Raw genomic sequence first — 25,189 nt, 5'->3', positions numbered from 1 at the left:
CCATGAGATGCCAATACCATGACCTTGTGTTGGGCAAAAAGTTATGGATAACAACCAGATTCATAAATTAAATGGTTTTCAGATTTACAAAAATTTCATTAACACTAAACCGGTGTCCAATCCTGTGTGTCCTTTAGTTCTTTGGAAACTCATCACAACCATTTTAAGGTCAGCAGTGGTTTTTTTTATGTGGGTGTGCGTGTGTGTGTGTGTGTGTGTGTTGAAGTGTTGCAAGAGGCCAGATGTGTCCACTGAACTTCACTTAGAGCCTTTTAAAAAAAAGTGTGTCCCACCTCGAGGTCAGCATGCACCAGCTGTGGCACTTCTTTTGCAGATGGATCTTGAGAATCTTTGCTATTAAACTCAGCTAAGCTCATACCAGGGCTGCAGACCCCAACTGAATATTGTAGGTCAAGGCCGGAGGAGTTTTGTTTTATCACGGCAAAGCACCCAAATCATGTCGGTATGAAGAGGGCTATATAAATGCAAATCGTACGGAAGGTCTATTAGAGACTTGGAGAGAGGTTCTATGTAAATGTCCTATAAGGACACCGGAGCATTCAGCCCCGCTTGACAAGACAGGTTTGGGCAAAAGGCACTAAAATGCAATTGCTCTGAGGTAAATCATGGTGAACAAGGTGTACACTTAAGTAATTGAATTGCCATGGAATTCCAGTGATTTACCGTGTATGCAAGAGCAGTGTATGTTCTATATCGTAGGGCGAAATTCATTGTTATGGGCAGTTGTTCAGTATTGGATTTAATTGGGAATGACTGCAGCGTGGAAGCTTTCAAAAGAATAATTGAAGCAGGATAAGAAAACCCAACATAGCTTTTCTGTCTTTCTCAGTGAAGTGCTCACCTGCTCAACAATACCTGTGGAAAATCTGCCCCACACCTCTGCCCCAATGCCTTTGTCGTCTTTGGTCATTTCTCTTAAGATGACTCTCCTCAGAGCTGGTCCTCTGCTGGAAGAGGAACAACACATCTGCTAATTACTTCCCATATAACCTAAAATTGTGACTTCTTTAGAACCCAAGGTATCGGACAAACAGCGGAGCACTAGCGCCCTCTACTGAATATTGGAATAGTACACATTTGACATCATTGTGGAGAACAGCTTCACTCTCAAGTGGCTGTGTTTCTTCTGAAAGGGTCTTCTAAAGGAAAACAGACATAACATTAATTTAGCCATTTATTTGTTACAAAACCACACATTCTAACCTTCACAATCAGTATCTTTCAAACTGTTCATGATAACAAGCCAAACAAAAAGCTAAGGGACTATCTGAGTCACACATTACTCGTATTTTTGCCATATGAAAAAAATAAATAAAAGTAAATATGCTGATCATGTCAAGCTTTTGCTACAATTCTCCACTGATCTAAACATCCACAAAAAGTGAAGTGCTGAGCACTATGACATTAAGTCTGAAGTACCGTTTTTACGTATACATTCAGGACATCGGGAGTAACTGTGTCATTACTACTAACTTCATGATACAAGTCATGCATTTCCCAGTAGAGTCAAGCTACAAAGATAACAAAACAATGACAAATACTCAATAAGACAAGGGCTGCAGTCCATTATGAAAATAAATACTATTTGTTCCCTTTATTTCATGCCTCTGTTGAATTGTCTGAGATTATACAAGGGTCATGAAAGTAGTGAGCATATTGGAATGACAAAGAAATGCCTGAAAATTTAGGAATGAGTGGTAACGTAACTAGCGGTTCCATCTACTCTCTCATACCTGAATTAAACACGATGTCGCCTGCTTCCATCATGCATTTGTATCTGTGACAAGAAATGGCTGACAAGCATGCATGTTGAGAAAACATATGCCTGAATTTTTTTTAAAGAAGTAAATAGTCACAAGAAACTTCAGTGTACATATGGAATTCCTGGCTATGTCAGATGATGGGTAAAGAGCATTAAAATTGCAGATCAGCCCTGAAGAGGTCGCCTCTAAGGAGACCAACAAAAAGTACTGATGAGGTCTTAAAAAAAAGAGAATGGACGTGTGACAATCAGAAAAGTGGCAGGAGAGACTGGCACCAGGCACAATGCGGCCCAGAAGACAGTGGAAAGTTTGCAATAATGCAAAGTTTTTGTCTACTGTGTGCCACGCTAACAAAATAGCACAAAATTTGTTGAAAAAAAACCTTTTCTTGGAAATTACTAGAACACTATGCTGCTGAAAGCGATGACACTTTTCATAGCATAATGAGCAGTAACAAAAACTGGCTTAATTACTTGATCTTTGCCCAACATTGCCCAAAAAAGATCCAAAATCATCACTGCGAGATGATGAGGCTGTCCAGAAACGAGTAGGTCCGTATGTTGGTACGGCTGGAACTGACTCCTACCGCAAAGCGATTTTCAAACTTTCACAATGGTAGAGAAATGCATTAATCAGAAGGGGGAATTGATAGAAAAGTGTTTAAAAAGGGGGGGGGGGCAGCTTGATTGACATGTAGTAATTTCCTATTCATATGTTTACTGAATCGTACAATTAATATGCTCATTACTTTTGGTACAATCCTCATAGTTTAAGAACCACTGTATGCCCCCATTGTTATTTCTTTCTTGTGGCTATATTCTTGCACACCCATGTCATGCCGTCCTGGAAAGATAAACAGATTCCAGTCAGCATTTCAGAGAATACTGCTTTTAGCATTCCTAAATCCAGAAAATTAGCTTTGAATAAAAATATGAACATCACAAAAGACAAAGCAAGCTGAAATATAACCTGACTGAACACCTGCAACTAAACACAAAATCAAAATGCACCCTGAATAAACTGAGCTTCTAATGTAAAAAAGTTGACTTAGTGTTTTTCTTCATTGTAGTGGTCACTAGTGTTTTTTTAAAAGGATTTTAAGTTTTAAATGCAGTAATTGTGTATTGAGCGGGGACTATACCTGCACTCCCTCTGAAGTGACTGCCGAGCAAGCCTGGATCTGCCATATTCGGTCCCGGATGGTGTGCAAGTTGAGTCCCTCGGCGATCTCCGCTGCTGGGGCGGCGGTCATCAGGTCCTGCTTGTTGGCAAACACGAGCACTGGGACCCCGCTCAGTTTCTCTTCTTCTAGAAGCTCGGCAAGTTCCTGAGGACGTGAGCAGAGGACAGGACAGAGATTAAGGCAACAGAAAACATTGCCGCTGAGGGGACACACTTACAATTACAGGGTCACCAGGTGGTATCTTCTGTTGTACCCTTGAGCCAGTACTTTGCCTAAAATACTTCCTACATGTACGCAATTAAAGGGAGAAAGGGATGGGGTGAACACAAAAATCTGTATGAGGACCACTGTAAAAGTTTTGCTTATACAGGGATGTTGTGCACTGCTTAATTGAGCATTACCCTTTTTGAGTATCTTCAGCAAATTGTTCAGTCTTTAGCATTCCAGTAAAACGCTGCTTTAAACAGAAAAATTGCTAGTGTCATCTGTTTAATTGAGCCTGACAATCAAGTTAATAAAAGCTCTTATAATGCCTGTTCAAATCCACATGGTTGATTCAGAAACTGAGCTTAGTTTTCCAGACATGATGTGACAGTTGAGCAGCAAATAGGTCTGGTTCCTCACAGCACCTGGGTTGTGGGTTTGGATGGTGGTTCAAATCCAGCTTAGTCCATGTGAAGGTTGCAAGTTCTCCCTGTGTTGGCATGGGTTTCAACTGGGTGTTCAGGTTTCCTCCCACAGTCCAAAGACATGTTTCAGGTAGACCGGTAACTCTAAATTGCCCACAGTGTGTGTGTGTGTATAAATAAGAGTGTCATTACCCTGCGATGGATTGGTGACCCGTCCAGAATGTACCTGGCCTCACAACCCATGCTTTCTCTGGACCACGGACACCAAATGAATGACTGTGACAGTGTTACACAGTCCAGAAAGAAATACTGAGTTTAAACCTTGGTCAGCTGTATCCTTGGAAGGCCAGTGGGCCAAAGAGGTGCAAGCAGAAGATTAATTCCCTCTGTAAAAGGTCACAGCAAGACTACAGTTTTTCATCAATTTCATGGGGCAGCTGGTAGCATAGTGGTTAGAGCTGCTGCCTTTGGACCCAAACATCGCAGGTTCCAATCCCACCTCCTGCTGTAGTGTCCTTGAGCAGGATACTTACTCTAAATTGTTCCAGTAAAAAAAAAAAAAAAAATACACAGCTGAATAAATGGGTAAATAATTGTATGTACCTTAATATTGTTTACATTCACATTTATTCATTTAGCAGACCCTTTTCTCCAAAGTGACGTACATCTCAGAAAAAACAGTTTGTGCATTACATTAGGAGAAAAAGAAACATAGTTGCAGACAAGTGATTCTGAAGTAAACCTAGTTTGTTTCTTTCTACTTTATGCACTGATGTTTATCGCACGAGTAGGTGCACAAAGCTCAGGATAGACTAATCCTGTTGACCTTAATATTGTAAATCACCTTGGAGAAAAGTGTCAGCTAAATGAAAAAATGTAAGTTTAACAAGGAATAACAACCAATGGTTTTCCTTTACTCTAGTATGTTCTCACCTGGCCCGTTTCCTCAAATCGCTTCCTGTCTGCGCTGTCAATCACATAAATCTGTGAAGGAGGACCATTAGAGAACAGAAATCAGTTACTAATGCCCAGAAGTACTGGAGGTCAGAGAATAGAAACAGACCATTTACTTTAAGAATGCACCTTAAATACAAAAAATTGCGAGCAGGGGACATCAACTATAACATCTCACCAGGACATCTGTGTTCTCAAAGTAGTTCCTCCAGTAGGGCCGGATCTTTCGCTGGCCCCCAATGTCCCACACGTTGAGCTTGAAGCCCTGAGACTGCACACTCTTTATATTGAAGCCCTGCAGGTAACACAGAAGAGGCGCACAATGACACAAAGATACTATTATTCATCTGTTCAAGACAACGCAAAAGTTCTGTTAAAGTGAGGGAAAGGCAACATTACAATAGGTCCACTATAGCGTACATCACTGCGATTTCTTACATTACTCTAGGAACATTTGGAATTAAGGCCATCTTCCCCCCCACTTTACCAACTGTATTGTACTAATCCTCAAAACTCTCCACGGATCCAGACAAACAGCAATGATCTAACCTAAACACAACTACAAACAACTTCCTTAGAGAAGATGATTAATACTGAAGAGCTATGACAATGGTATCTTTCAGAGCGTACTGTATGGTAACCACACCATATACTCTGCTTAAGTGACCCATTCTGCCTGGTAGAGTGAAACGGTGCAGCACCTGCGTGGGGGTGATGTGGCTCACATCCTCGGAGGCTAGCTGTTTCAGCAGGGTGGTCTTGCCTGCGTTGTCCAAGCCGAGCAGCAGGATCCTCACTTCCTGGTCTGGAGAGCTCTTCAGCTTCCGCAGGATCGACAGCAAGCCCTGCGGAGCAGTACACGGGGACACTTTCTCAAAGGCGCTGTGCAGACAGAAGTTGCACCTCTAAAAGCTGGCGACCCGAGGTGCTCAAGCTTTTCGGCAACCCAATGAGATGGATGAGAGGAAGTGGGTATAGCTTCCCCACTTTCACGAAGAATACAGCCCCTCCAGACACACAAAGACACCTTCACTTTTAACAGCAGGTGTGTATCCTTCAGTCTTTTCCACCTGTATTAACAATGCAATATTGCACTTCAAATATGAAGGGTTCAATATACTCATGAATACAATGATATATTTACAATAAGACTTTGCTGTAACTCCATCAAGTCTGGCTCTTCATGTGCAACTGAGGATGACAAAATGTCATATACTGATAAATCCAAACGGACAGAGGACTCATCTTTCAGCCATTCGCAGTTTGGGAGGCCATGGCATGCTGAATGTGCTGAGCAATGCAGTGTTTTAGATTTGAACAGCGACAGAGCAGAATAAGACTCAGAGTCTTACACAGCATGTGTCAGATACGGCGACAATTAAACTTGCATGACTTCATAGCGGTGTCAAAGAATATACTGTCCGAAACTAAATATATTTTGACTTCTATAAGCCTGTTTCATGAGCTCTAAATGAGATCATTAAGGCTGTTTGACTTTTAATGGAAAACATACCGGGTTGTAGACGGACGTCATTTAAAATCTATTACAACACATTTGGTATTTGGGTTTTGAAGTAATTTAAAATTACAGAAAATAGACAATCTTCACAAAGTCCTATTCAATGCTGACTTAACTGATTTACCCTATAATTATGTGCAAAATTAGAGTTATGAATTTTCAAAAATACGTTGTTTTCCAAACATTTTTCGAAAAAATGGTATACCTCCTTCACATTTCTATTTTCTAAAATTTGTTTGTAGTAAACAACCCATGTTTACCCATTGACCTGACATATCAGTCTGTAGAGTGCATTCAAACAGAAGAGAAGTGCTGCGCTGCCTTATTTTAGCTCAACTCCGTAGGGTTTATAGCTCATGCATGGTGTTGCTGACTGTTGGTGGTTCTAACAGCACCAGTAAAAACTGGTATACTGTTACCATGGAGGCCAAAGTGGAGACAATAAACACCACTGAGAGTAGCAAGAGGATGAATAAGTTTGCACAGGTCAGTCAACAATCAGGGCTACATTGTAGTTATTGAGCAACATTTATTTTCAGTTGTTTCAAAGTAATTAAAATTTTTATTCAGTTAAAAGTTGAGTATTTTTATAATAGGTATATCTGAGATTTCTACAGAATCTATCCCAAAAATAAATGAAAGGACATTTTCATTGTTAAGCTTTTATTGTTTATGAAAAACATAAGGTACAAACAGCCTTTCGGTCCCAACTGTGCTCGTAATTGAGGTGCCAGTATATGCTTTAGCCTAAAAACAAAATGATCTGCTTCAGTCTCTCTAGACTGAAATGCAGTAGTATGCTTGTGCTTCCTAGACAGGCCTAGGACTACGATGACCCTGACTTGGACAAGCAGTTAATGATGTGAGTGACTGAGTGCGTGTTTCACTCTAGTACCCCTCTCAGAGGCAGTAATGCCTTGGAAGACAGTGCCATGCAAGAATGCAACTGTACACCATTACATTCTTGTGTACAAAGTGCTCTGTGGCCTTTTATGACAGTGATTGCTTGACTAATTTTCATGACAGCTCAAGCCATTGGGAGGCTCCAGTGCAATCCCTGTCAATCATCCAAAGGCCCACCGTGATTGGATTGGCGCAGATTAATCACTGGAGGCAGCGCTCTTACAGTGTGAGAAGGCTCAGCGCTGCCAGGGCCTCTAAGAATACGCCTTTAACCTCGTGCCACAACCTATATAATGTTTGAATCGCATCAGGACACTGACCACAGAATAGGTTATGTAGCCTGACCACAAAGACCGATGCCCAGTCTGTACAGATTGTATTAGTCTATCTGCATTCTGAACAAATATAAATACGAAGTAAAGTGGGTTAAGTGAAGGTAATTTACTGTGGTCTCACCAGATTTGCCAAATAAAATATGAAAAACCCACCTGAAGTTGCATAAATGGGCAGTGGACAGCATAGTGGGTATGGCAATTGTCTTGTAACCTGAGGGTTGCTGGTTTGAGTGGCACTGCTGCTGTGATACCTTTGATCAAGGTACTTCCCCTGCAGTAAGTACCTTAACTGAAGAAGTAAGAATACTTACTGCAATAAATAAGGCAGTAAGAATACCCACATGCACACATTTTCTGAAACCGCTTGTCCCATACGGGGTCGCGGGGAGCCGGAGCCTAACCTGGCAACACAGGGCATAAGGCTGGAGGGGGAGGGGACACACCCAGGATGAGATGCCAGTCCATCGCAAGGCACCCCAAGTGGGACTCGAACCCCAGACCCACCGAAGAGCAGGACCCGGTCAAACCCACCGTGCCACTGCACCCCCAGTAAGAATACCCTACTGTGTAATTACGAAAATCATTGTGAAGCTGGATGTCTAAAATCATAAGGTACCTTGGATAAAGGTATAAGATAAATCAAGGTTTATAAAATATTTCTGCATACTGAATGCTTTTTTTTCCCTACTGAAATTGCTGAGATTGTTACCATGCGCTTGTTACCAAAATCAGACAGAACAGCTGAGAACCAAGGAATAATCCACAAAAGTATATCATACTCTATGACTGTTTGAGTTACACTACATATTCCCTGCAGATTTAAAGTAAGTTGTGTGTATGATCACAAATGTACCGCCTGTTTCAAAAGATGTGCCAAGGCAGAGCCTTATGACTGAATCTGGAAAACAGAGATTTCAGAATAGACAAAACACTTTGCAATAACCACCGCAAGCAAGCTATATTATTATTACCATTATTATTACTGATGAGTGACCCATTAAGTGTATCTAGCAGTGTAAGTCACCTTACTGAAGGTGTTTGGGCTGATAACACTACATAGAGTTCATTGGAAGTCACTTTGGAGAAAAATCTGCTAAATAAATGTATGATTGTTGTTAGCGCCACACTCGGCACCCTTGAAGAAGAGCGTCACGGGATGATCGAAGAGCAGTGAGGCTGGACGGCCCGCTACGGCCACGCCGCTCCAAACGCTGCTTTAAATGACAGCGACAATCTGAGAACAGTGATTGAAGCTACAAGTGGACAGACGGAGAGAAGGGCCGCCGGCCGCGCTCGCGCCCGTCAGACTGAGGAGCGCGCTCACCGCGCAGGCCGCGCTGCCATCTTTTTTTGTACCGGGATACAGAACGGGCCTCGTCTGGACAAGCGCTGGACGCGGCAAAGGAGGGAGAGCGTAACGCAAACGTCTAACGCGCACACACTGAAAAGTAATGCATGTTGGCGTGTGCGCTATGCGGCGGTGAGAGTTCCGCCCTGAGCCGAGGTGAGGTGAGGCGAAGTGAATCGACACCGAACCCGCCAGCTGAGCTGTGGCTCCCCCAGAAGTGCAGCGAACAGGGGGTCTCTTGTCTCGAAAAATCCACCAAGATGGTGTTTTAGAAACGGGACGTGACGTACTGTAACGCCGCTGTTTCTGCGAGTTCGCCGGACTACTCACCATGGTCCGGTCCGGTCCGCAGAGAGCGCTTACAGGACAGACGACGGAGCGTAGCCTCGCGCGGGGTACCTCCAGCGGCTCGCGAGCTTCTCGTAACCATGGAGGCCGTGACGTCACAGCGCGCGAGGGCGCGCCGCGCCGTCCGCGTCTGTCACCGGACGGGCCGGAAGTTACTCTTTTTATTAACAATTATTATTATTTTTTAGAAAGATTGGAAGGATTTACAATCTTTACAAGGATAGATACATAAATGAAAGGAAACGTCAGCGCACTTCATATTCTTGTAACTTATAAATAACCGAACACACATCTATTCACACAAGTCTAATTTTTATTTCGCATTCTTAACATGTTAGAGGGTCTGTACGAGATGATGAAGTTCATCTAGGAAATAAATAAATTAATCTCATCCTTACGGATTTGAAATGTACCAATTATAATCAGTGTAGCCAGGCTACAATTGCGAGTACTTTCAGTACTACTCGACTTAAAAATCACAAGCGATATTCAGCTGGATTCATGATCATACAGTTTAAACTTGGGCATTATTGCTTAACCTCTCTTTTGCTTTGCGTTTACGGTAAATCAGCTAGCAGAGTATGACGGTAGGGAGTACAGGTTTTATGCCTGATGACTGCATGTTCAAGTCCTGGGAAATTGTCCACTTGGGTAAAAGTATGCGATAATAATACTCGATTAAAAATATCGAGCTGGAGAAAGTATATCTAACAACAGTGAAAAAAGCAACCTCTTTGCAACGTAGCTATAAATTGTTCTAGTGACTTTAAGTTACAATAATTGGGGATTCCCAAAACGCTTTACAGTGAGAAGAAATAAATAATAATAATAATAATAATAATAATAATAATAACAGTACATTTATAATAAAAGACAACAAATGACATCAAAAAAATTGATGTTGTACAACAAAATCAATAATGAAGGAGTGTAATGCAAATACTATTGAAACAAGCGATTTCCAGGAGGGGAAAAAAGTGAGTAATTTCTGTCACTTTAAATCGATTCTGAGTATTGAAAAAGCCTCAGTTTAAAGGTGTCCAAAGTGTGAGATTTCCTGATGCTTCAGTTGACGAAATTCCACAGTTTAGGGGCATAGCAGGAGAAAACAGGAGAAAGGCTGTGTTTACTCACAGAACGACATGGGAGCTTGAGGGACAAACTGCTAAGCAAATGACAATAACTGCAATCTACAATAATAAATCATGTGCCTGGTCATCTTAGTATTAATGATTAGTAACGCTTTAGTTTCTGTGCTTTTGGTTAAAATCAAAATTACAAACCATTAACTAGACATGAAAACTATGTGCACAACAGCCACATCCTCCCTGCTGTAAGCTATGGTGGTGAAACATGGAATACCACATTAGTCAAAGAAAAAAATCTCATCAATAAACAGAGAGCAATAGAAAGGAGGATCTTTAACATCAACAAAATGAGCACATTAGACACCCAAAAATAAGGAGAAAAACGGGAATCCGAGATGATGCAGCAATGGTGTGAGCAGCATGGTGGCATAGCGAGTAGCACTGCTGTCTCACAGCGCCTGGGTGGTGCGAAAGGACATGGGTTTGATCCCTGCTCAGTCTGTGTGGAGTTTGCATGTTCTCCCTGTGTCTGCATGGGTTTCCTCCCAAAGACATGCTGTACAGCATCACTTGAAAGAGATGAGCAGGTTAAGGATGAAAGACAACAGCTGCACTGTCAGGGTCACTTACCAATATCAAAAGGACTGGGAAGGCTGTCCCTAAGATGGGAAGAGCATCTTATCAAAGCTTTCGGAAGAAAATGGAGATCTGCTCAAGACAAGCAAGGAGAAATCCAGACTGGAGGCACAGGTCCCTGAAGGGATCCTTTTGCTAGATGTACACTGCCCACAAGGTGCATTTACCTGTATGAAACAGTTTGTCTGGCCATCTTGAGACTCCTCTATATTGGAGGAATAAATTTCACAACAATTGCTCAGTAATGATCACGATTAAAACATAACACATAAACAGTATTTGCTTTTCTCAGACAACTTACATCTCCTCATAATAAAAATAATACACCAGTCCTTTGCTTAGAACAACAATTTGTGTTTTTATATTCAGTTAAGAAGAGCTTGTAAGGTCCGAGTAAATTCTAGACCATTTTCTACAGGAAAGACACCCCATGCATTCTAAACTGAAAGCTGGAGGACACGGTATGTGTGCAATTTGGTTTCTAAAGAAATGCATGATCAGTCTCTGACTGCTGTTTCATTAGCACATGAATACACCTAACAGCTGTCACCACCACAGGTATACTTGCAGTTTAAGCACGTCAGTATCTAATAAATAAAAATCTAATTTTATGTCCACTGGGACAGTAACTGCTCTGCCTCTGATTAAATATGTGGTACTGCCAACACTTATTCCCCTGATAAATAGCTTATACATAATTCTCTTGGGAGGGTAAGATTTCTGTGCTGTTCTGTAAGATTGTAACAATTACAAACACTTAAAAACACGTTGATGTTATAGGACATCTGCGTTCAACGGCGTGTAAAACACGTTTATCAGACTCGACTGATGGCTCAGCTTCTTTACTTCTCTCGTGTCGGTCTATCACGCCCCCCGTCGGTCGCGCGCACTCACTTCTCTTGGGTGTCGCCGTGAACGCGCATCCCGGCAGAACGGGCACAAAATAATGTAGGCTTAGCGAGCGAGGTAGCAGGCAAGCATGTAAAAAGGGGCTACGGGTTTCTTTTAACGCGAAATAACTCCGCTACACGGTTTCCTTTCAGTTCCTCAGCTATATGGTTTCCGTCGCGTCCTCGGCCAGCGACAAAGAGACATGCCGCAAAAGACGCTGGCACACTTCGTCGGGCTGCTTTGCACTGGGACCTGTCTAGTGCAGGTAAGGCCGCCGAGTAGCGCTTCGACCTCGGCGTCGCTGTATGACTTTAGTCCGGGGATCGCGGTAGGAGAGCAGGCCGCCTATTGTGTGGCGAGAGGACGGAGTGCTCGGTGACGTCAGTCTTTCTTCTCCGTGAAAACGGCCGTTAACCGTGCGCGAGGACACCCGCTTCTGCTTTTTTTCTTGGGTTCAAATTCCCCACAAAAAACGTAAAAACAGTTTATGTCGAAGTTGTTGTAGAGGTTTGGTTCGTTTTTAGACCCCTCGTTTCGCCCTCCAACTTTACCGTCACAAAATGAAAGATGCCCCAACACAGGAAGACTTAGTTGTACTCGTCGTATCGCGTGGATGTTTGTTTCTTTAGTTTTATTTTTTGCGCAACTACGCAGACAACAGTTATGAAACACATAAAAATGACACAACGACGGTGTTATTAAGCTACTTTTACGGAATCACAACGTTGTATTCTTTTGCTGCTTTTATTTAAAATATCTGACCTGCACTGCAGTTTTTCAGGCGAGGATACGAACTGTTTTTTACTAACTGCCCACCTTTTTCTGCAGTTTTTTAAAAACCTAAAATCTATTTGAGCACATTTTTTTGTGACGTGTAAGTAAAGAATTATGATTTTCCTGAACCATATTGTTGGTTTTGTTTATTCATACGTTGAAAAGTAAACTTGAAGACCAAGTCCAACACATGATCATGCATCTTGTTTAGTAGTAGCGGCTTATGACATTTTTCTGTTTTCAAATTAATTTTATTTCTTCTCCAAATAAAACACCAGCTGTGTGTGTAGTTAATTTGTTAGTGTTTAAAAGTGGTTATGAAGTGTGTTGAAGCACTTGACTTGTGCCCATTTTTACACCCCTGCAAGGAGGAGTCAAGCGCAGATTGCAATATATACATGTATTGTAATATAATTTGATTATGTGGAACATGATCTAATGGTTTTAGTGGAAACTGTCAGAATTTAGGTGGTTTGGTCATCCCCCATCTCCTGGTTCCCCTGGGGACGTTCTAATAAATAGGCCCTTTTTCTTAGTGGGTTTTATGGTCTACCAGATTTTTGGTGTCTATGTGAACAGAAACATGCTCTTCTGTCTGCATAGAATGCGAGTGTGGTGTGAAGAATGTGCATTTATTATTAATTTTTGACACCTTTGTGACTCAGTGTTAGGTTTGTACACTAAACTACTTCCAACTGTTTATGCAGTTGCACATTCTTACAGTGTAGTAATTCATAGTACCTTGATCAAGGGTTCTGCAGCAGGAGTGAGGATTTGAACTGGGGACCTTCTGAGTGTAAGCTGATGACTTTAACCTCTTTGCCACTTTCAAGTTTAACTTTCTGGTTTCTGTTCTTTTCTTCAGGGAAAGGAGTTCTGTTTTGGGGTCGACAAAGAGCAGTATCGCTGTGAGATGGGATACTGTTGCGGAGAGACCGAGTGCTGCACCTACTACTACGAACTGTGGTGTACGTCCACTTTCTTATCCCTCTTTCTCCCTTGTGGTTCTGTCTCTTTCATACAATCTGTGCAGTTTCTTGTCTCGTGCCTTAAAGAGGTCCCTCTACTGCTTAGCTTTATTTTGTCATCATAACAAAATTTGCTAATGTTTGGTATTTCTTGGAATTCTTTACTTCTGATATGACAATGCCTCACTTTAACACCTTAGATTAATTTTTGCCTGTTATTTGGCAAAAGAGTAATTTCAGTTTTTACCTAAGATGAACAAATTGCAGTGTACAGCTTTTATATATAGGTATGTTTATTGTGGTGATAAAGCCCCACCCTTCAGTACTCTTCAGTGTATAGGTCAGAGTGAAATATTGGGTTTAGGATCTCTGAAGATGCTTAATAGTTGAGGTTTTTTGTAGGGATGAGCTTTGGAAAGAGGCTGCCGCTGATGGATGTTAACTCTGATGGGGCTCCACAGGGTTCTGGCTGGTCTGGACCCTTATCATCATGCTGAGCTGCTGCTGCGCCTACCGCCACCGTCGGGTGAAGATGCGGCTGCAGCAGGAGCAGCGGCAGCGGGAGATCAGCCTGATGGCTTATCAAGGTGCCTCCAGCTCCTTCGTCTCTCCACCGCCCCTTGGCCTGCGTGAGTCCCATCCCTAAATCCATCTCATGTTGTGTCATTGTCCCTGAACTGTTTGGCAACTTGAACTAGTCATGGCAAGTTATACTATGACTTTTTTTTAAAAAGAAATAAGTATAGACAGTGATGGATGTGAAAAACTGGAATAGAGCAAGATTTTCCAGTTCTTGGTGATTCAGCTGGTCTTGCGAAGTTGGGATGTCACAATTCATGGTACTGGGTTGCTCATTTGGGATGTTTTTTTTTTTTTTAATTATTATTTTTATTTAATAATAGATGTATGACTTTTAACATTTTTGACTTGCACAGTACTTTCAGCAGTGCTTATGTATGGGTCATCTATGTAATGTTTTGAAAGCTCAACTTTTTTTAAATTTTTTAAATCTAAACTCTTAAAGTTTTGCCAGGGCAGCCTTCCTCTGTAGTTATAGATCCTAATGTGCTTACGTTGCTTTGGGATCATCTGGCACACAACACTATTACAGTTGTAAATCACATTGACCCAGTAATGGAGGAAGTCATAACAAACCCAGGTCTGGCAGGATGAGGTTACCAAACCCTGAATCATTTGGCTTAGTTACAAGATGGTTTTTTTCAAGAGTCTCACTTTAGAAGGCAGAAAAAAGCACTATGGGTGAGATAAAAGAAAAAATGCTGCAGTGTAAACTGTATGTTTTAAGTAAAACACATTTTTTGGGTTCAGTGTATTTTAAAAAGTGCTAAATCTGTTACAGATATAAACTGCACTTTAGATTATATGATAGTGATACTGAATCACTTCTGCCTCAGTGACAGTTTAAATCATTCTGGGTAAGTAGCATCTCATACAAATGGAAACTGCACTTCTCTTGTAAAATAAATGCAGAATAAAAGATCCACATGCCCACGTGTTTTATACCATATATAGTAATATTTAGAAAATTTTGACAAACTATTTTATTATATATTTTACAAAGTCTAAACCATATTTCAGTTGTGAAATAGATGCTGAATAAGAGTTTATACAAGCCCCAATGTTTTATATGTAATATTTAGGAAATTTTGATAAAATATTTTAATACATTAAAAACTTGTAATGAGTTTTTTCCCCTCAGAGAACTTAGTTAAGTTCAAGCAACACTGCTGAATCTTGCCTGAGATTTGAATTGATCACCTATGTATTCAAAGCACTCTGACTAGAACTTAGAACTAAATATTATTTTCTGTTCCTGTATGTGTTCTTTCTCTTGATTAGGATTCTGGACAGACTGCAAGCTACCAGACTACGAGGAAGTGGTTGGTCACCCGCCGACCCCCCCTCCACCTTATTCTGAGGCTCCTCCTGAAGTCTCTGCCACCATTGTACAGCCCATTTCACATCCAGTGGTACCTGTTATGCTGGAGTCTTCTCTAGAGGTTGGGCAAAGTAGAGAGGAGGCTGCAGATTCACCAGGGGCTGGAAACAGTGCGGTGTCTCCTGGTCAATCAGCACAGCCTGAGGCAGAGCTGGCTGAAGCTCCATCCATTGAAGAGCTAAGCACCCGCCGCAGACATGTGACGGGCGACTCTGGGATCGAGGTGTGTGTGTGTCAGGTGGATGCCGGGGACAGCTCTGGACAGGAGGAGGAGGAAGAGGAAGAACGTCTGTGCCAGGGTACTGGAGGGGCATGTTGCTCTGAGCGCGACACCAGCGGACACAGAAAACAATCTTATGACGCCCACCCCCCAGCTCCGGTGACCTCCAATAACAGCGGAGACAGCCTAGTCTGAGAAACAATGCAGCGTGGGGAATTGAGGGAATTGGGGCAAAGGCTCACTTGTCTCGTTGTCAACATTATTGTTATAAAACCACATCCAAACGTATCAGGAAGAAAAGGAGAAGTGGAATCCACATCCTAGTTATCCAGACAACCTCAAGTGGTTTCCTCATGATGGTAATAATGATAATGATGACAACTGACATTTTCTCGCTGTCCTCTTTTTTTTTTTTTTTTTTTTTTTTTTTTCTTCTTCTCCTATGTGAAACAGATGAATCACAGAGAAGTTTTCCCCTCTTTCTGGTGTGGGGTGGGGGGTAACTTTGTGTTCACATGTGAAGCTGAGGGTGTTTTCATATGATGTTGCTTGGTTGTTTCTCAGCCCTGCTTCTGTGATGAGCCCTTTCCCAAGGTTCACAGGCATTTTATCACTTTCTGGCTTAAGTTAAAGGCTGCAGCACACAGGACTCTTTGTGTGAAGATAAGCTATGAGAGAAGATCGGTTTTATGTCCTTGATGATCTTGTTATGGGTGTCTGACTTTTTTTTTTTTTTTTGCACAGACAGTGAAAGTCTCTCTGCTGTGCAAGGTGAGATTCAGTAGTTGACAGCTGTGAGCTAATATTGTCCCCACAAGATGTTGTCTATGGTGTAGGAACAAATGAAAGAACAATGTGTTCTTCACCATATTGCCTCATTGGACTGTCAGTAGCCACACCCCTGCAGGTTTGAGGGGGGTGGACCAAAGCAAGGTAGGCGGAGCTAGACCAGCAGCAATGCTGTTTGCTTCAGCCTGAGCAAATGGAAGGCGATATCACCAGCGGGATGCTGTCCTAATGCTGTGGCTGCAAAACAGCATCTATAAAAAGAGTCTCAGTGACTGCAGGCATACAAGGGCCGTGGTAATAAAACGCTGTGTAATTGGGGGGTGTGTGTGGGACGTCCCTTGAAAGATGAGACATGATTCATGTGGGATGTTGGGCGCTGTTGCTGTGGTGGTAGTGACGTGCACTGAGTGATTCAGGTTTGTTGGTATTAGAATCTCTGCTTTTACTGATACCTGTTTATTCAGCAAAAAAACAGGGGCACCATTTTTGTGATGTAAGAATTTTGAAAGATACGCCTTTTTTGTATCAGTTTTGATTTACACTCTTGCCCCAAGACCACTACTGTAGGATGCACTGAGAAATTGTGTTCAAGGGAACGGGTTCTGTGAGTTCTTACTGTGGCTTACCCCCCCTTAATTTTATTTCTGTGTACACCATCATTTCTATTGTTTGTGTCTTATTGGTATCTGCTGTGTGCACTTCACACAGGTGGCAGAAAAGATATCCAGTACTATTTCCTGCAGGTGTCCACAGCTTACACAGGTAAGCAGCTGCAGGAATGAGGCTGAAGCTCATGGCAACTCACTGCCACGTGCGTCAAACAAGTACCGGTAGTCGGGGAAGTTCTTATGTCAAGGAAAGTTAATAAAATATATCTAGCACAACAACATTCAGCTTTATGACAAGATGTCTAGTAGATTTTTTCCAATGGAAACGGTCTCCAACAGTGTGCTATTGTGCATATCCCTCCTGATGAAGTGAGGAGTGATCTGGCTTAGATTCAGCCATGTTGTAGTGTGGTTGTCAATGTATGGGGTTAAAACGGTATTTGATTTAATGTAGCGAGACGCTGGATGTTTTTCCCGCTGTAGGTGTTTTCTTTTTTTAAAGAGAAAACCTCCTTTCCTCTCAATTTCTAAAAATTGGATGCCAAGAAAGTTAATAATGGAGGGGATGTTCTTGTGTAAAATTAATGGATACTGGATTGCTCTTGCTGGTCTTTTTGATCATTAACACCCGTTAGAAATGGAAGTATTTGAATTTTGGGTTTCTAGATATAAAATGGTTGTGCCATGGAAAGTACAAATGGTAAAGAAATGTAGGTAGGGAAACACTTGATGACAAATGTAAATACAACTGCATGCTGTGTGCAAAAGTTTTGTGTGGGGTTTTTTTTTTCTTTTTTTTTTTTTTCTTCCCCCTCCCCAAAATATTTCCTTTAATCTTGTGTTCCACTGGCCAGGCCATATCTGGTTTTACCGTGTTTACGAAATGAAAAAGGGCTAATAAACACAGAGACATTTGTAAGTGTTGGGCATTGCATTTGCATTCTGTAGCCACAGCTGAATACCAATATAATTTACAGCTCTGTAATTTAATAGTCAGTTTTAAAAAAAATTTTTTTTTTCCTCCAGTGGATTTTCTCTAAGTGGTCAGGTGTGGCCAGCAGGTCATAAATACCCTTATCCCATGTTCAGGCAGATGAGTCACCTCTCGCCCGTGCTCGTATGCTGGGTGATGAAGCCTTAACCCCACACTCAGCACATTCCAGTTCCACCATGTCAGTGTGGAGATATGGGATGGAAGTGTGAGCAACCAGGAGCCGCTCATAGTGTGCTCATGCTGACGAGGGCCACCATGGTCCTCCTGGCATCACAACTTCATCTCGTGGGAAAATCCTCTGTCCATTCTGTGTTCATCTGGGTGACACTTTTTCCTTTCTTGCTGTTAGTCTATTAAGAACAAACTCACGGTTATTCATTTGTAACATCTTTCTGCTTGTGTAAGCTGTCCTCTAAAGGAAGCGCGAAGCACAAGTACTCTCTCGGCAGGCGTTTTTCCTCTGTCTGCACAATGCTTGACCTGGATAGAGATGGGCTGTACTGTTGTTTGAGTAATGGATGCATTAATCCTATGGCTTAATTAAGTTAACCTGGTACACATGTCATTTTTTTCTTTATTAAATGCCATTGTTTTCATATTCCTTGCATACAAGGCACCCATTTTTGTAGATTGTATATATAAAAGTATCCCCCACATTCTCTGTGCTTCATTATTTCGTGGGCTTGCCCTATATTTAAACCAGCTGATGTTTTTATTTTGATTCTGCACCCTGGCTCTGGAAAATTGTATGCATTTTCTTGATCATAAGTTTGTTTACATGATTCTGTTTATTTTAAACATGTTATGTAAGGTGTAATTCAAGGAAGCGAAAACAAATATTGCCATGTCACTCTGCACAGAGCAGCTTAGTAAATCAGTCTGTGGTGGAGATACTCTGACAGGTTGCTGATGTTAGGCTGAGAGGTCTCTCCTCTGCAGAGCACTTGTCCATGTTGGGTTCAGAGTGCCTCTGTTTTATGCTTTTGGGCTCTTTTGAGAAGTTCTTCACATGTAATGCACCCTGTTTCTGAGGATGTGGTAGCACTTGTACCTTTGGCATGAAAGCCCTGTATACCAAACTTGTCCAAATGCATCCTCAGAGCTCGAGGTATGTTCTTGTTTGTATGTGAATTGATGCCTGTTCAATCACTTTCGTTCTTGTGCATTTCATAACTCCTCTGTGTTTGACATGTCTGGGCTGCATTTGGGGGGGGGGTTGAACAGTCCCATCTATATTCTCTCAACTGCTTATTTGTCCCCCCCCCCCCCATCCAAATACTTGTGTCTTTGGGGTGTGCCTGTTAGGAGCACCCTGCACCTCTGGACTCTTTCTCTAACAATTACCAATCCATCCTCCTCTCCTAATTCTACCTCTGGACCTTAGCCACACCCCATATGCCCCTAGTACTGTACTATCCTACTAGGCTATGCAAAAATGTAACCCACTGGTATATGCTGCAATAATATATCCTTTGTAATGGTTTGCTTTAGTATTCAGTACTAGCAATATTCTCCATACATGCTGCACTGTGTCCTAGAGGGGTGCTTTTTTTGTTGTTGTTGTTGCTGGAGAACAATGTGTTGTTGCCATATTACTTCATGTCTGTAAATACTTATTTATCTCATGTTACCTCCAGGGGCAAAAAATGGCAAAGCCATCATGTAGGGTGGTTTTTCCTGCAAAAAGTTTTTGTTGAGAGTTGAATCAGAAAATGTTGCAGATGGTTATTGGTTGTCATCACCAGCTCACAGAATGCAATGGGTCATGCTCAAATTTAAAATGTTTTGTGGAACCACATTTTGGTACATAGTGGGTTTTTTCAACACGACTGACAATAATATCCAGGACTTAATGCCAAATATCTTTTGCATTTACACATTTATGACAAATAAAAATTTCATTCACACTGACATCTTTGCTGTCCTGACTCGTATTATCATTTCTACATTGTTTTGCAAACATGGTGTTCAGAATGATATTTTTTTGTTCAGATAGTTTCTAATTCTTATACCATTACCAAGTTTCTATGTATGAAAGCAGAGTTGCAATCAGTTTGGTCCCTTTGGTGGATGTAAAACCAAAACCAATGTTAGTGTTATTTTGTTTTTGAAAGTCTACACTGACAGTCTGTGGTACTCTCTTGTATGAGCCCTTGCCTCTCAAATGCTTCTTTATCCATGCTATTTATTGAAATGCATGCCACTGGGCTGAAGTAATAGCCCCAGCTGCATGGACAGCAAATTGAGCGCTACAGAAGGGCTGCCGACTCGAGAACCTCTCCATTCTGTCTCCAGTCAACGTTGTCCGTATCTGCTGTAATTTCCTGTCACATCAGTGTGTCCAGCAAGGTAGTGTTCTTGGACAGTGGATTTCAGAATAAAACGAATACCGACACGTTTTTCCTATGACGTGTTTTGATTTTTGTGTTAAACTGAACCATGGTCTAACTTCTAGAACTTTCAGATATTTTCAAATGTGGATTTTGAGCTGGTCCATTCATGGTAGCATATGATGAAGATATTTTAACCGTTCAGTCGAGGTCGAGTTTCAGTCACTTTATGGATCATCATTCTGCGTGCTTTACGATCTTTGACCGCTTCTTTCAGTTGTTTCATGGGCATGTTCGTGTTGACCTTGATTATGTCCAGCCAGTGTGTTCTTCGACGTCCTCTTCTCATCCCACTGACAATGCCAAGCATTAATGTTGTTTCCAAGGAATTAGCTCGCATGATCTGACCAAAGTATAAGAGCCGTTGCATGGTGATTTTGCCCTCCAGCGATATCTTTGTTTTGACTCGCTCTAGGATCATCTTGTGACCTTTGATGTCCATGGCATGTGCAGCATTTTCCTCCAACACCATATTCCAGGTCCTTATCACTTTCTGCAAGGAAAGTCGTATCGTTGGCATATCGAAGGTTGTTGATGTTCCTCCCACCAATTTTCACACCAGCTGGTGATTCATCCACATTACATCGCCTCATGATCGTTTCAGTGTACAGACTGAACAGGGCCGGTGATAGGATGTATCCTTGTCGGACGCCTTTTGCGATCTCAAACCAGTCTGTATTGCCAAATGCTGTCCTGACTGTAGCTTCCCGATTCACGTAGAGTGATCGTATCAATTCTGCCAGATCCTCTGGGATGCCCATTTGCTTCAGGCAATTCCACAGCTTGTCATGATCCATGCGGTCAAACGCTTTACTGTAATCGAAGCACATATACAGTCGTGAAAAAGAAAGTACAAATCATCTGGTCCTGAGCAGGTCTTAATCAGGTAAATACAACCTCAGATGAACAAGCTTGTAGAACCACCTTTAGCAGCAATAACTTGAAGTAATTGTTTTCTGTATGACTTTATCAGTCTCTCGCATCGTTGTGGAGGAATTTTGGCCGACTCTTCTTTACAACGTTGCTTCAGTTCATTGAGGTTTGCAGGCATTTGATTATGCACAGCTCTCTTAAGGTCCTGCCACAGCATTTCAATCGGGTTGAGGTCTGGACTTTGACTGGGCCATTGCAACACCTTGATTCCCCCCCCCCCCAGCCATTCTGTTGTAGATTTGCTGGTGTGCTTGGGATCATTGTCCTGTTGCATGACCCAATTTCGGCCAAGCTTTAGCTGTTGGACAGAGGGCCTTACATTTTGACTCCAGAATACTTTGGTATACAGAGGAGTTCATGGTCGACTCAATGGCTGAAAGGTGCCCAGGTCCTGTGGCTGCAAAACAAGCCCAAATCATGACCCCTCCACCACCGTGCTTGACAGTTGGTATGAGGTGTTTTTACTGATATACTGTGTTTGGTTTTCGCCAAATGTGGCGCTGTGCATTATGGCCAAACATCTCCACTTTGGTTTTGTCTGTCCAAAGGACATTGTTCCAGGAGTCTTGTTGTTTGATCAGATGCAACTTTGCAAACCTAAGCCGTGCTGCCATGTTCTTTTGAAAGAGAAGAGGCTTTCTACTGGCAATCTTTCCAAACAAACCATACTTGTTCAGTCTTTTTCTAATTGTACTGTCATGAACTTTAACATTTGACATGCTAACTGAGGCCTGTAGAGTCTGAGATGTAACTCTTGGGTTTTTTGCAATTTCTCTGAGCATTGCACGGTCTGACCTTGGGGTGAATTTGCTGGGACGTCCACTCCTGGGAAGATTGGCAACTGTCTTGAATGTTTTTCACTTGTGAATAATTTTCTTCACTGTAGAATGATGGATTTTAAATTGTTTGGAAATGGCCTTGTAACCCTTCCCAGATTGATTGGCAGCAGCAATTGCTTCTCTAAGATCATTGCTGATGTCGTTCCTCCTTGGCATTGTGTTACCACAAACCTGAATGCTCCAGACCAGCAAACTGCCAAAACTTCTGCTTTTATAGAGGCGGTCACACTTGCTGATGATCAATTATCAGGGGCATTTGATTAGCAGCACCTGCCTGCTACTTACCCTCCTAATTCCTATGGAAGCAGTAAGGGTGTACTTAGTTTTTCACACATGGCTTCTCCATTTTGGCTTTATTTTTGTTAAATAAATCATGACGCAGTGAAATATGTCATGTGTTGTTGTTCATCTGAAGTTGTATTTACCTGATTAAGACCTGCTAAAGACCAGATGATTTTTTATTATGTCCTGATACGTAAAACCATAGAATTCAAAGAGGGTGTACTTTCTTTTTCACATGAGTGTACATGTCCTTTTGGTATTCACATATCTTCTCCACGATCCACCTCAGGTTCGCAATTTGATCTCTGGTTCCGCATCCTCTGCGAGATCCTGCTTGGACGTCAGGGAGTTCCCTTTCAACAATTGAGGCCGTGCGTTTTTGAATGATTTTCAGCAGGATTTTGCTTGCGTGCGATATCAGAGCGATGGTTCGATAATTGCAGCATTCTTGCATATCGCCTTTTTTTTGGAAGTGGGATAAAGACCGATTTTGTCCAATCTCTGAGCCACAATTTGGTTTTCCAGATCTGCTGGCAGAGCTCTGTTAACGTTGGGATCGGTATTGGCTTGAGTAATTCGGCCGGAATGCAATCAATGCCTGGGGGCTTTCTTGTTTGGTAGTTGTTCCAAAGCCCAGGCTACCTCCTCCTCCAGAATATCTGGTTCTTGCTTGATTGGGTCTTTGTGACCAGCTGATTGACTTGGTTGCCCGCGTACAGTTCCGCTGTGTACTCTTGCCACCTACATTTAATTTGGTTTTCACTCTGTAGAACTTTGCCATTCTGGTCTTTGATGGTCGCTGCTTTGCGGGGCATGAATGGTGCCCGTGCCTGCTTCATATGGGTGAAGAGCTCACGGGTGTGACCTTGTTTACTCGCATCTTCCAATTTTGCGCGCTGCTCATTCCAGTAATGCTCCTCATCTTGCCTCACTTCTCTTTGAAATTCCGCATTTAGCACTTTGAAATCGGTGCTCTTGCCAGTGACTTTGGCTGTTCGTCTCCTGTTGGTGATTTCAATTGTCGCATCTGAAAGCCATTGTGGTCTTCTTGCTGATTTTTTGTGAGGGATGAATTGTTCCGCCGTGTCCCCTATGATCCAATTTATTTCATCCCATTATTCCTCTTGAGCTTTTCCTGCTGTGTTGATTGAGTCAAATCTATTTTTTACCTCAACCGCATATTGTGTTGGCGTGTTAGTGGTATCGAAACGTCTCATTGCAGGTGGTCTTTTGATGGTGTTGAACTGGAGTTTGACTTTTGCAACAAGTAGCTGATGATCGGAACTGCAGTCGGCACCAGGGAGTGCTTTGACTGCTTGTACTGAGCTCGTCCAACGTTGTTGGCAGAGAAAGTAGTCAATCTGATTTCGATGCTCTCCGTTTGGAGCTGTCCACATGTATAGGCGATTATTTGGCTGCTCCAACCAAGTGTTCGCAATCAATAATCGATTTTCTTAACAGCATTGAACCAAGCAGCCACCGGCCCTATTCTGTTCTCCCAATCCAAATTTGCCTACAACAGGTATCTTTTCTCCAGTGCCTATTTTTGCGTTGAAATCCCCAGCAATAAAGATGGTGTCCTTGGCAGGGGCTTGATCGATTTGCTTGTTAGAGATCTGTGTAAAATTTTTCGATATCCTCTACTTTTGCGTTGGTGATGGGCACATAAACCTGCAATATCATGAGCGGGCAAGGCTTCCCATGGATGCGTACGGATATGACTCTGTCGTTGATGGCGTTAAAGCATTGAACAGCCTTAGCAAGTTTCTTGTTTGCAATGAAGGCAACACCGTTGCGTCTGATATTTTCATTCCCAGAGTAGTATACCGTGTAATCGTCACTAATGAAATAATGGTAGCATAAGGTGAAGCCCTCCATTTACCAGTCGATCTACGTCTCTACCCTCACCTATGGTCATGAACTTTGGGTAATGACTGAAAGAATAAGATTGCGGATACAAGTGGCTGAAATGAGTTTTCTCTGCAGGGTGTTGGGACTCACTGTCCGTGATAGGGTGAGGAATTCGGACATCCGGGAGGAACTCGGAGAAGAGCCGCTACTCCTCCACATTGAGAGGAGCCAGTTGAGGTGGTTTGGGCATCTGATAAGGATGCCCCTTAGGCATCTCCCTTTGGAGGTATACCAGGCATAGCCACCTGGGACGAGGCCCCGAGGTTGGCCCAGGACCCGCTGGAGGGATTATATCTCACAGTTGGTTTGGGAATGGCTGGGGATCTCCCAGGCTGAGCTGGAGCAAGTTGCGGGGAACAGCGGTGGCTGGGCCTCTCTGCTCTCCCTACTGCCACCACGACCCTATTAAGACAAGCGGAATAGAAAATGGATGGATGACTATACCAGACCTTAAAGTCAAAGGGGCTTTCCACAGGTGACCAATATATTCTACATCCTTATTTCTTGTCAGACAGATTAAGCCACAAATGGTGAACACGTGGCCCTTCCAGTGCTATAATCTGGTGTGTCGTTCACTGTATACTTATGATTTGTATTATATTTTCTATAATAAAACATTTTCCGGAAGGGTGCGGACACAGTGGCTGGGGTTCGAGTCCTGCTTGGGGTGTCTTGTGGCAGACTGGCATCCCGTCCAGGGTGTGTCCCCTCCCCCTCCAGTCTTCTGCCCTGTGTTGCCAGGTTAAGCTCCGGTTCATCGCGACCCCACTTGGGACAGTGGTTTCAGACAGCGTGTGTATGTGTGATTTCCCTGGGGATGTAGTGTCTCCTTCATATGAGTTCATGTATGTGGTGATGTGAGGGTAGCCACTCGCATGGTGCTATTGCACAACTTCTATTTGG

The 25,189-nt window shown here is 42.5% G+C and overlaps 2 protein-coding genes across 2 annotated transcripts; one reads left to right on the top strand and one right to left on the bottom strand.

The window, feature by feature from the left end:
* Positions 1-1,590: 1,590 nt before the first annotated feature.
* LOC108927176 (ADP-ribosylation factor-like protein 3) lies at positions 1,591-9,094 on the bottom strand. Its single transcript, XM_018740289.2, has 6 exons — positions 8,986-9,094; positions 5,252-5,395; positions 4,729-4,845; positions 4,530-4,580; positions 2,926-3,111; positions 1,591-2,627 (listed from the first exon to the last, which is right to left on the bottom strand). The coding sequence occupies exons 1-6, from the start codon at positions 8,986-8,988 to the stop codon at positions 2,580-2,582; spliced, it is 549 nt and encodes a 182-aa protein (XP_018595805.1). The 5' UTR covers positions 8,989-9,094; the 3' UTR covers positions 1,591-2,579.
* A 2,470-nt stretch (positions 9,095-11,564) lies between these two features.
* Positions 11,565-19,842, top strand: wbp1 (WW domain binding protein 1). Its single transcript, XM_018740288.2, has 4 exons — positions 11,565-11,883; positions 13,258-13,360; positions 13,822-13,989; positions 15,221-19,842. Exons 1-4 carry the CDS (start codon positions 11,821-11,823, stop codon positions 15,733-15,735), a joined length of 849 nt encoding a protein of 282 aa, XP_018595804.1. The 5' UTR covers positions 11,565-11,820; the 3' UTR covers positions 15,736-19,842.
* Positions 19,843-25,189: the final 5,347 nt, after the last annotated feature.

The sequence above is a fragment of the Scleropages formosus genome, chromosome 6 (assembly GCF_900964775.1).
Source record: "Scleropages formosus chromosome 6, fSclFor1.1, whole genome shotgun sequence".
Taxonomy (NCBI): domain Eukaryota; kingdom Metazoa; phylum Chordata; class Actinopteri; order Osteoglossiformes; family Osteoglossidae; genus Scleropages; species Scleropages formosus.
The sequence above is the reverse complement of the archived record's forward strand: the minus strand, read 5'-3'. Positions and strand labels throughout refer to the sequence as shown.

Coding starts and splice junctions, on each gene's coding strand:
- LOC108927176 (XM_018740289.2), bottom strand. Junction 3,112..4,529: donor GATTTGAGGAAACGGGCCAG/GTGAGAACATAC, acceptor TCACGTCCTCAG/GAACTTGCCGAGCTTCTAGA. Junction 2,628..2,925: donor TCACTTCAGAGGGAGTGCAG/GTATAGTCCCCG, acceptor TTATCTTTCCAG/GACGGCATGACATGGGTGTG.
- wbp1 (XM_018740288.2), top strand. CDS start 11,821: ATGCCGCAAAAGACGCTGGCACACTTCGTCGGGCTGCTTTGCACTGGG. Junction 13,361..13,821: donor CTACTACTACGAACTGTGGT/GTACGTCCACTT, acceptor GGGGCTCCACAG/GGTTCTGGCTGGTCTGGACC. Junction 13,990..15,220: donor TCCACCGCCCCTTGGCCTGC/GTGAGTCCCATC, acceptor TCTCTTGATTAG/GATTCTGGACAGACTGCAAG.